The sequence below is a fragment of the Rhinichthys klamathensis genome, unplaced genomic scaffold, assembly GCF_029890125.1.
Source record: "Rhinichthys klamathensis goyatoka isolate OS25496 unplaced genomic scaffold, OSU_Roscu_1.1 h1tg000192l_1, whole genome shotgun sequence".
Taxonomy (NCBI): Eukaryota; Metazoa; Chordata; class Actinopteri; order Cypriniformes; family Leuciscidae; genus Rhinichthys; species Rhinichthys klamathensis.
Genome location: NW_026606718.1, coordinates 786,486 through 798,791, shown reverse-complemented (window position 1 = coordinate 798,791; position 12,306 = coordinate 786,486). Strand labels below are relative to the sequence as shown.

The 12,306-nt window shown below is 39.5% G+C and overlaps 1 protein-coding gene across 2 annotated transcripts in view; it reads left to right on the top strand.

Moving 5' to 3' along the window:
* The first annotated feature begins 554 nt into the window (after window positions 1-554).
* Window positions 555-12,306, top strand: part of pdlim7 (PDZ and LIM domain 7) — a 47,686-nt gene continuing 35,934 nt past the window's right edge. The window contains exons 1-2 of one of the 2 annotated variants that reach the window (XM_056262385.1): window positions 555-711; window positions 3,270-3,368. In XM_056262385.1, the coding sequence (XP_056118360.1) occupies window positions 691-711; window positions 3,270-3,368 (120 nt within the window). In that variant the 5' untranslated portion in view covers window positions 555-690. Of the gene's footprint in view, window positions 712-1,919; window positions 2,082-3,269; window positions 3,369-12,306 lie in introns of those variants that run through there. The other variant, XM_056262386.1, reaches the window with a different exon arrangement.

Here is a 12,306-nt window from a genome sequence, read left to right as displayed (position 1 = left end):
TAATAAATTTTGTTTAGCATATTTGGAAACCGAATTGCAATGCTGAGCTTTTTCAGGTTTTTTTTAAGCAGCACATGCTTCTTTGACTTTCTGGAAGACAATTTCCAGCAAGCTAGGTTGAAATTTGAATGTATTTATGCCGGTACAGTCCTAATAACTAAAGTAAAGTTTCATGATCTTGAGATTTTCCTACACCTGACCTGACCTCAATGAAGTACCTGAAAATGTAGTAAAGTCAAGACTGACCTATGTTGAACATAGTTTTCTGTATTATACTCGGGTACAACACTTGAATAAACAATGAATTATTTAGTATGGGTAAATAAAACAATGCATAAAATAAAATAAAATAAAAAAGAAGCCCACGTTTACAAAACATCAAATCTGTATTCTACAAACAATTGAGTACCTGCCGTCGGGTAATAGACTCAATGAATGTACACAAACTTGAACATCTTCATTTAAACATGTATAGAACATAAAAGTCTGGCCACGGGGGCGCGCCCACCGAGCCCGTGCGTCAGGCCACCACGTGACGCATGACGTATTATCAGAGTCCTACTAAAAGAAAATCCAACAGGGAAAACCTGCGGCTTCTGCGCGCGACCTGACGCCCAAGTCTAGAAAGTTGTGAAGTTTACTTGATCTCTATTTATAACAGCTCATCAGATCAGAAGACGGAAGGCTGCGATGTCTGTCGATCACAAGGAGGTAACTTAAATGCTCTGCTTCCCAACTTCTTTTTGGATGTACCGGCAGCAACTGGGCTTTAAAAGAGAGTGTATTACGTTTCTAGGTTACATACATAGACTCTCATAGTATAAGTAGCCTCCTGCTGAAGGCTAAACGGTTATGATGGCAAAATTATGCATCAGCTTTAGGATACTTTGGGACTTATCCTAACATGCAATTAGTAAAACATTCGTTTACACTATAATGTGGTTTGGCAGCTAATCTGAATTCTCTAAAGAGCTAAATGTGTTCTTTGTAGGAAACATTATTTTTTTAGTGATCCTTTAGTTGTAATGATTACAAAGTAAAAAATTGCAGATTGTGTAGTTGTCATTTAGTTTCATTGACTGAAGGCCACGACATTGGTTTTATTTCCACATATTGAGAAAAAAAAGTCAAATTATGCAAAGTTCATGTATAGTTTGCATGCAGTTTGCAAAGTACAAGATTTATGCGTGCCCTCACATGAACCCTATTGATAGAAAGGAGTTCAGATAGCTTGATCACTTGCCTGTTTTTATGCATAGTTATGTGCTTTTTTACTTTCATTTTTAATTCACCCTAGGGGATGAGATGTCAGGCTTATGAATGAATATTATTTTAAAAGTAATTTTTATCACAAAGGACTGAATGAAATTGGAGGTAGTTAGTGGAAAATTGAAGTGCACACAGAAAAGAGGACCTTTCAGAACGTACAATGCCCTCTCAATTACAGTTTTGCCACAGGGTTTGACAACAGCTGCAGTTTTGTTCTCTCAAATTGTATTCAGTCTGACATAACCTACTTGGGGTGGTACAGCTTTGCTGTCTAAAACACATGTTATTCGCACAGTGCGAGAAGACCATTCAGAATTCATAATGGTTTCTCAATTGGAGTTTTACCACAGGGCAAACACAGCGCTGCTGCATTCTCAAATTGCTGTCACATACCCAACTGTGGGTGCAACCATGAAACATATGTTATTCACATTGAGAGGAATGTTCATTTGGCTTCCCACCCATCCAACCTGCCTTCTGATGTCTTTTTCTGGTAGTTTATGGGTTTAAATGTTACATCTAGAGCCAGAGAATCTGAGGTAGTAGATGTTTTCTCTTCCTTCCCTCCCTCCCTCTCTCTTTCCCCCTCTCCGTGACTCGTGGGTGATGGGCTGAAATAGTTTGGTGTAGTTTTACATTCCTTATATAGCCTGTGGAGTAAGAGAGACGTGGAGCGAACCCGTGTCACAAAGAAGGAGGGGAGGGAGGGAGTTGAGCTTTGCCTGCAGTGAGAAAGTCAGGCTGTCTTGCAGTGCCAGATTTCCACTTGGTTCTCTGGAGGTTTGGGTGACAAGTTTGGTCCGTGGCATAAGGTATGTGTGCGCAGTGCCACATTGTAACAGGGAAACTCTGTGTGGGATAGGATAGCCACTGGAGTTTGGAGATTATAAGTCACAGGGAGGGGGGATATGTCATGATTTTGGGGACTCAGCTTGTCCTTGGCTTTTAGTTTTATGTCATGTTACTATTTGATATTGTACCAACCCGTAACATAATGAACAGTGATGCAATGATTTTCTGGAGGTGCCAGTAGTTATTAAATGAATCTGCTATCATATCATCATGCATAAGCGTGTCATGTGCTCATGCTTATTTCAAACAGCCAGTGAGTGCTATAAATCTATGCTGAGCTACTAAAATGTGCTGGTTTGTCATAATATATTGCATTTTCACTCATGGATTTGCTAGAGTGTAGATAATGTGCTCTTTCATTGTCGATCACTGACCAGTAATTTGCAGTTCACCACAAAATGGAAATGTATAGGTGCTTATTTCTGTCACTTACCTGATAATTAATTTAAATAAGCCGAATCTCAAATGTCTCCACGAACGCTGCCGTTAACAATTGACCACACAGGAATAAAAGTGTTTTCAAATGGTTTCAGTGCTGTTAACCTCAAGCCAAATCTGTTAAAACCTGATGTTTATACTTTTGTTTAGTTGTCAAGTCATTTTTTTTTATGTGTGTAGTGTTTTTTACAATACACAGGGTTTTAAACCAGCTTTACAGACATTTTAATATCTTAGAGCTGGGCGATAAAGTATGTTGCTTTATGTGAGTATGCTGTATGTATGCGAATAAAGTTGGACATACTTCTATATCCAACTTCTTTTAAAGAGCTGTTCGATAATATAGTTTACGATATAAGCCTTTGAAAGGTTCTAAAAGAGGGTTTTCACAGTGATGCCATATCCATTTTGCGTTCCCAAAGAACCTTTTTACGAGTGTATTAGTATACATAGCTAGCTTTATGAGAGTGTACTCTATGTATGCGAGTAAATTTTGATATATTATATTGTTCAATGTTGTACTCGAGATATCTTGGTTGTTGGGTTTAATTCACGCACAGTCAGACATCAACAGCATACCAGACACTGTTCACGTATGTGGCTCTGGAATGTTTGGTTTTAGCCTTGTTAGGAGCTCCGAATCACTTGTAATATTATTACTACATGATGGAATGAAACCATAATCTCTCTTTTGTTTGTTTTCTCTTCAGGCCATGAATATATATTGTGTAACACTCAACGGACCTGCTCCCTGGGGTTTTCGGCTTCAGGGAGGCAAGGACTTCAACATGCCCCTGACCGTGTCCAGGGTAAGTGACCTCATCTTGGATGTAGCGATGGGTAATAGACATGTTTTCTTATCAGCTTAAGCTGTCAGCCGCATATTAATGATGTATTCATCCCATTTGTTCCCTTTAACATTTCAGTTTGACAAATGAAATGTTTGTTTCGCAGACTTCATTTTAGATAGCATGAATCCATCACTCACTCAAGGTGTTTTCATCCCCCTAATGAGGTTTTGCACCAATTCTGTGTTAGTTTACGGTCCCGTCTCTGCGTGCAGAAAGACATCAAACACAAACTCAAAAGGAAATGCAATCGAGTTAACGAGAACCGTGTGCTCGGTGCTTCATGAGGTCTATTTCAACACTTGCATTCCTTCAGAAACATGTCACCGCTTGATATCAACCCCATAAGAAAAGGGCTGCTTCAGAACTCCATTCAGATGTCTCCTCACAAGGATATGTTAAGCTTTGTTTAGTTTCCAGCATGCGTTGTTCTCTCTTTAAGGTCATTGAATCTTGGCTTAATGGCACCTCCAATGGAGCATATTGAACAGATCAGGTCCAGATGCAGAATTTCCATTCCTTATATGAGCAGTGTTGTTTGTAGTATACACACAATGTCAGCTCTGGTAGCTAGTGCTGTTGTGAACCTAAAAGGTAATTTCGTATGTATACGAATACCATAGGGACGATTGAGGCCTTGGTTTTGATAAAGGCAATGCGTGTACGTAGGTTGATTCCACAGAAAAACATTAAATATTGTGACTCTGTACTGTCTTCAAAACATTGCTCAGTTTGTTGAGCATCCTAACTAGCGATGCGTTTCCCAAAAGCATTGTTAGCCAACTATGGTTGCATGTTCCATCATTACCATCGTAGTTCAACGATTCAGCATTTTAACGGAAACCGTTGCGAATGCCTAGTTAATTTCTCCAACGGTGAATTGTAGTGCGGTGGTTAAGCTGCGAGTTACGTCTTCGTTTGTGAAACACCCCAGCACAAGACTGGAACATTGGATTAGCTTGGGGCAAGACTGTCTGTTTGCTCAACCAATGACAGACGAGTTTGAAAAGTCATTTTTGCAGTTTCTCTAAGTTATGCTAGTGCAGCGGAAATGACACTCTTCACAAGTCTTGTGTCTTCTTGTTTTATTGCATTAAGTAATGTGTCTTGTCCTTTATAGCTTTTCTTGTCTACATCTGCATGTACTTCTTAATGATTGATATTGATTCATTGGCCTTTTTTCTTTTTGCCATTTTGAGAGTAATGACTACCACTTGGCTGAAGAAGTTACCAAAAGGAGCATTTCACTTGTGTAAAAATTCCAAAGTTTCCCGACAGCCTCATTTACTTGTAAATTATTTTATGTTAATATCGGCTTCTAAATATTGAGGAACAATAACTGGACTTTCTATGTTTTCATCTCTGCCAGATTTTTACAACATTATCACCATTTTCCTTTTTTTTTTTCTGACATGGCCGTGTACATCTGTTTAGCCCTCAGACGTCTGTCGGCGTTGATGACTTGCATTGACACTCCCTTAAATGTCTGCTTCAGTCAAAATGATGACTTCATCCGTCAGTGTGTGAGCCGGCCATAACGCCGCCTGCTGTTGCCAGATGTTATGCAATAGCAGAAGCGTGTCTGTGCGTGTCATTCTTTGCCTGATTTAACTTCTCATAAAGTGCATTGCAGGGTCTTGGGTTTATAAAGAATGATTTCATTACAGGACTGAACAGATACCAGCATCTCCTCACGCTAGAGCTAACATAGCAAAAATGATGACTATCATTTTGGAAATGAAGAATATATTCTTCTTTTTGAGTTAAACTGCAGGAACCGCTTCAGCGTTAATTCGAAGAAATGGAAACTTGATCAAAAACAGCTCTGTTTTCAGCACGCCGTTTCAGTGTATATGACTTTAAAGCTGCAGTAGGGAGTTTTGAGAAAACGTTGACTTAGCCTGAAAATTTGAACAAGCACAACTTACAGGTCCCACCCCCTTGCTCTCTGCTGCGCTACAGCTCGTCCTCCACAGCTCGTCCTCCACAGCGGAGCCTGTCGTGAACGCGCAGGCTAGTAAACAGGGCCACCGATGACGGCGGATAACAAGTTATATGGCACATTCACTAATAGGGACTAAACGTCAATAATATGCTTTACATTGACTATGGCCTGCCCATACTTTGATTACAAACTTGGTCCTCAAATCATTATGTATTTTCCAATAGCCTACATGTAACTTTATAACGTTGCACTCTTTCTATAAGTAATAAATAGCTAGTAAGATAACGTTAATATAACGGTAACTAACGTTACAGTATAGTAATTATTCTAGCGATATATAATGCTAGATAAGGTGTGCTAGTACATTATTTCAGCAACATGACAAGCCAGTGAATTAGCAGGTTTCAATTGTTGCTTAGCAGAGCGCGTGACATTTTATCTACATGTTATGCGGCTAGAGTTTTGACACGGAGTCAATGGGCTCTGTGTAATTCTTTCTTTTTCGCTTGTTTATCGTCATCGGTCTTTTTCCTTTTACCTCTTTGTTTTATGAGCAGGTGTCACTCGAGAATTGGTCATAAGCACAGCTGCAGCACGCCGGCAATCTTGAGTTTGAACGACGGCTCGCGCTCCGGCGCTCGCGCTGTGCAAGAGAGGGGTGTGATCAGCGCGTACACGAGCGTGATTGACACTGCTGAGACATTCCTCCTGGCTCTGATTGGTTGTTTTTGACCGGGAGCGTGTATTTCTTGCAAATGGCAATAGGACCACTGGGAGGAGCCAGAGGAGCTTGATTTTTACACAGATTATCTGTCTCATATTCTACTGTCAGGACATAATGACAGTTTTAGCAAATACATGTTTTCAAAAGTTACCTACAGGAGCTTTAAATGATAATGAGCTTTGCTCACCCCGCCTCTGTTCTGTGTACACCGTTTGTAACACAATAACCATAACGCGTTGTTCATTATAGTCGTGGGATTATGAATTATATTGAGAACGTCGTACATAGAAAACATGCCGTAATGTACCCTGAGTGTAAACCTTAGACGCATTCATTGTGAAGCGTGCATCTAGCGATTTGCAAAGATTATTATAAATATTAAAGATTAATAAAACGTTACACTCACTTCAGTTATTTTGGAGGTTCAGCAGGAACACGAATAGTTGGTACCGGTCCAGGAGCAGCTTCTTAGCAAAACCAGCTTTATACTGACCCTCCTCGTTTATAAGCAGTCTGGTGTGTGAAATGATTTGCGCAAATATGAAAGCATTGACGTTGCTCGTGGGGAATATTCCCTTCGAAAACAAACTCAGCCACTGCGTCTTCAGCGGTTCGGATTTAGGAACATTAAAATGACTGCTGTGTTCGTTATTACACCCAAGAACAGAACACCACAATCGCTTAGACGCCATTCTGCTCATAGACAGTGCTCCAGCATATCAACAATGACCGCGCCGGTCCGCGCAGACTATGATTGACAGCTCTCACGAGCGAGGGCGGGTCTGTGTTGAAACCCGGCTGTCAATCAACAATCGCAGGAGCGGCGTCCGACCGTGTGACGTCACAGGCTCGAACGGCTCGATTTGAGACAGGGGAAAACATATAAGGAGATTAAAACAAAAACACTGGATGGATTTTTATCATTTTATGATGTTTGTGTGCTGGCACTGCCAACACACATTTCAGTACAATCAACTAGTAAAAGTGCATGTACCATTAAATGACCCCTTCCAAAGTTCATGGGGATAATTGTCGGATCTATGTATTTAATCACGTGAAAACATTAGATCTCATTAAACGACAAATTAAACAATGTACTATTGTATACTATGTAATACGTCACGCTCTGCGTGAGTGGTATTTACGACATTAACGTTAAATACAAGTTCTCCACAGCGACTCTAGGGGTCACTGTTTGACAAAAACGGGATTCCTGCCTGGTGTCCCTTTTAATTTTCACAGGAATGTTACAGTCGGACAGCTTCCTATGTTCTGGTTGACATCACCCAGTCATTACTGTGCCTCATTAGGTGTGTTTGTTCTGTCGTTTGAGATTACACTATGCTGTTAAAGGTGATTTGTATAGTCTGATATGAAGGACGGTGATTCATTCATCTTGACAGAAGGCTACACCCTTCTACATTGCCGTACTGTTGAGTTATGCAGTGTTAAATCACGCTGGGTTGAAACAGACCGTGAGTTAATGAAGATAAGCTCTGTCCACAGGTTTTAAAGGGGAGCAATCTGAATATGGGTGGTCTGTTTCCCCCCTTCTCCTCAATGGGTGAACAAAGAGGTTAAAGAGTGAGGTATTATGTGCTGATGCACACAAGGCTGGCCATTCAAACAGGAGAATGATGAAATGGAACATAGTGGCTTATTTATAGAGGACTGCTTAAACTATTGCTGTTATACACAATAATTAGTGGTACTTGATTTGAACAAACCACTAATACTGTGTTTTAAACTTTGGCATCTAACTCATTTTGCACCGCTTGTGCTATATAAACGAATGATAGTCTTTGAGGAGAGGTGCTTTTCTAAGCAATCTGGTGATTCTGGTTTTGCAAAAGCACAGAAATCCCAGAGACTTCCATTAAATGAGGGACCCAAGCTATATTTAGGGACCAGAATGTCTTTTGTTTGGTCTCTTTTGACTTGGGCCATTAAGTAACCACCTAGTAACACCCTAACAACTAAAAACAACCCCAGTCCCACATTACTAATACAGTCTAGCAGCATTAGCGACTGTATTTTCCCCATGTCATAAATATGGATCGAGTTCATCAGCTGATGGCATTTGGAAACTGGACTGGCCTTAATATTTCTCTGAGCATTTCCCTTTTTTGCTCCTCCTCCTCCTCCTGTTCGCTTTCCATTGGACACCTCGGCACATTTCTTCAGCATTCCTGGGATTTTAACATTGCTTTCCTATTTCTGGCAACAGAGCAGCCCTTTGTCTGCTTTTGTACCCACTATCCATTAATGTCTCCAGTCATCATTCCCAAAACCAGATGACATGGTTCTTGGACCTCAAAGGAATACTTTCCTGGTTAAATCAATGGAAGTGAAACCTACAGATGAGATGACACACACAAACAGTTGGATCTGTGTGTACTAGCTGTGAAATCCATAATGATTGCAGTGTACAAATGTTATGATTTGCATTTGCTTCAGTGGATGTCCGTCTGGTTTGCATTAGCAGGCAAAATACCATTCATCAAATTAAACAACTGCAATTAGAAAATTATGTATGATGTAATCTTTAGAAGATTAGAGAACAGTTTGAGTTTTCTTTTTGTGATTTTTGTTCCCTGGGGTTCCAGCTCTGTGACGTTAACCCGAACTGAAGCTGCTCCATTGAAGACATTTATTACTTTGTGCATATTACTCTGGAGGTTAGAGACCCCATAAAATCAAAATGGGAGTTTTGTGGCTTTTAGTCAATGACTGTTAGCCTTTAGGCCATCTACATGCTAGTGTGCTTTTAAAAGTTGACATAATCCGATTTGTATCAAATATAAGTGAACTGTCTTTTTTTTCTCTTTCTGGAAAACAGACCTAAAATACTGTTGACTAAATCTATGCTCACTTATTTTGTTCAGCAGTCATATATTCTCTAGAATGAGAATTTCCCTCTATTGGCTAATAATGTTTATAGTTTTACATTTATGTTAAAAATTTTATAAAATTAAATGTTCTGTGCCCTTATAATCCTTTATGGTCTTATTTCAGTGGAACTCAAAAATAGTAATTTTAAAGAATATTTGCACGGCTCTTTTCTGTACTAGTACTGTTCAGGGTTCCCATGGTTGTCAAGAAAATGAAAGAAAATGAAATTCTTATTCACCGATAATCTTTCGCGTTCATATTCAGAATCCGATTTTTTAAAAAGGCAGAGCTACAGCGGAATGTGGGGTTTTCAGTGAATAACTACCTACATTTTGGTCTGTTCCTCTGAGAGTAAAGCACACAAGTAGACGACTGTCAAAATATATTTGTGTAATTTGTTTTGGGCTTCATTGCTCTCATCACCAAGAACTGTCATAAAGATTATTTAAAAATTTAGTTTTGTCTTCCTCAGAAAAGAGAAAAAAAAGAGCAGGTCTATATGGTTTTGCAACGACGTGAGTGAACAATGACAGCATTTCCCTTTTGGCTGAATTATTACTTTAACAAAATAAAAGAGAGAGATTTACTTGACGTTCCTCATGAGAAACATTTAGTTGTTCTTGGTTTACTGATCGTATTCCCAGTGTCTCTGGCCTGTGGACCTAATCATCTGAGTTTGTCACAGTCATTTTAACAAAGTTTGTCAATACGTTTGTTTGCTTTTGGAGGGCTTGTTAGCCAGCGTGGCAGTGGCTGCTCTAGGAGACCTCTGAAGACAGTTTGGTTTAAAGCTTGGCTCTTACATCCAAGATATTTATGGCTCACTCGTATCAGCTGACGCAATTGCACTGAGGCCCATAGTCTTCCAGCCCCCCAAAAGGAAATGGAAAGTGAAATGCGACAAGGATTTTAACGGGGTGATCTTTAGGGTCACCACATAAACTTTCAGCACGATCAAGGACAAAAGGATAGGCCGCTGCGTGTCTGGGGTAGAAAGTTGTAAATGGGCCATGATTTTAAAGAGTATTTAGCATCGGATATCCAGGACATACATGGGATATGTCAAAGAGTCTATTCTTATTGTTGATTGTGACCCAAATCATCCTCCATTGAACATCTAATATGGCTGCCGTCCTCATTTGTAGCTGTTTATACGAGTGTATTTTCTTGTGTCGTCCGGCACATTGATGTCAGAGGGTTTAAGGTTTCTCTACTCTTCCCCCTTTGACTTGTAAAAGGTCTTAGCGCAGCACTTAACTGCCACCAGACTCAAGTCTAGGAACAGCTGGGTTCTGAACTTGAGCCAGGATCACAGGTGGCCGTGTCCATCAGCTTTATCTGCATACTCAGCCGTCCACGTTCCCCTGTCTTCTTTCTTTCTCTTTTGTCTCTCAACCTTTTATTTTTGTGTGTGTGTGCCCATTTTCCTAAGCGTTTACTTTTAAAGGGTTAGTACAACCAAAAATGAAAAAACAAAACAAATCCTGTCATTAACTCACTTTCACGATTTTGTTCCCCCCCATCCACAGACCACAAATAGATGTTTGGCAGAATGTTTGCACTGCTCTTTCCCTTTGAAAGTGAATAGTGACCAGGGAAGATCTAAAATGACTAAAAGCACCATAAAAGTATTGTTGACTTAGAATAAATCACTGAAGTCACACAGACTACTTTTATGGTGCTTTTTGAAAATGTTGGCTAATTTTGATCAAAATCACAATATGGCTTACATCATGTCCTAACCAGACGCGATGCGATAAAATTCCAGCGATAAATAATTTGTCTGTCCACACTAGACGCGACATGACTGCGAGATGCATCAAAATCAATCAAAACCCACAGCCAATCAGAACAGCATGTGGGCGGAGTCTCGGGGCAAGTGCACAGCACCAGAGAGTACTCTTGACGGCACTCGCAAGAAAATGGATAAGTAGGCTACATAATCAAATTCACAAATATTACACCAAACAAACATTAAAAAAGCATAGGCTACTGAGTTACTAAAACAATCTTTGTCAAAGAATACAGTTTGAACGTTTCCATTTGTTTAAAGGGGCTCTAAGCGATGTTGGGTGACGTCACTTCTTGTTGACGTTCAAAGTATTGTCAAACAAAACGGAGGCTAGCTACACCCTCCCCCATCCCATCCCCTCCCCCTGTAGTTTTACTGATACTTCATTCAAGGTGTAATGTCGCCAAGTTAGATAAATGCTTTCATATAATGCAGACCAGAAAAACACGATAAAACGGTTCGCCACTTGAGGTTATAACTTTAGCTCCCATACAAGGATCCAAAAATAGCAAGTTAATAGCTTCGGGTTTCCCAATAAGCATAAACCACGGCTCCGTCGTAAACCCATTTAGTCAAAGTTGTCAATAGGCTATGAGTGAACATTCAAATTCATAAACAGTTGGTGAAAACAATCATTCACACAAAGTGTCGCCCTGTGAGTTTGCTTGATCATTTACAATAGAGATCGATAGCTAGCTGCTAGAAACCTATATGTTGTATTCATCAAAGTTAGCAATGACTGCATTGTTCTAGCTAATTATATCCTTTTGTTTGTTAGGCGAACACGAAAGTCCATTTAGAAAAACCAAACTGGATTTACCCACCTGTCCAGCAAAAACAGAACTACCTGAAAGTCGGATTGGATAGCCCTTCTGCCGGCGGAGTTCTCGCCAGCTTTCGAAGGCTTTTCCAATGTAAATTCGGGACTTTTACGCGTTCCTTCTCCTTTTCCCTCTTCTTTGCATTCTGACAAATGACATCAGAACCCAGAAGACTAATTTGCCGCTGGTTCCTCTATGGGGTTTTAGAAAACTACACACACCCATACCGAAAACGTGAATATTGAATCAGTTATGTTTATTTATGAAAGCGTATTTCTAATCAGTAACAAGACAGTTTGGGGTGTGAGAGTGTTCAGTTTACGTTGTAGAACAAAATGTCAATGTATGTTCATCACAGGCTTTATTTTACTCATAAATTGAAAAACTTCATTATAAAACCCATCAGAAAAATCTTGAAGGAACCAGTGACAACACTGCTTATTTTATTACTAAATGCTCTTATTTTTTTATGTTAAAATATTACAATAGTAATAAATGTGTATTTGTTAAAAAATAATAAATAACAATTATTATATTTTTCTTAAATACTCTTATTTTGCCATGAAATATTTCAACAGCATTTTTAATAATACTAATAATTATTATTATATAGTGAAATGCTTATAAAAGTTTTGGCCAAATTGTGCAGACCAACAGTCCGTTTCCTGTACGCTTACCAAAGCGCTACACCTGAGGGAGGACTTTCTGCAGGATTGTTTTTCAAA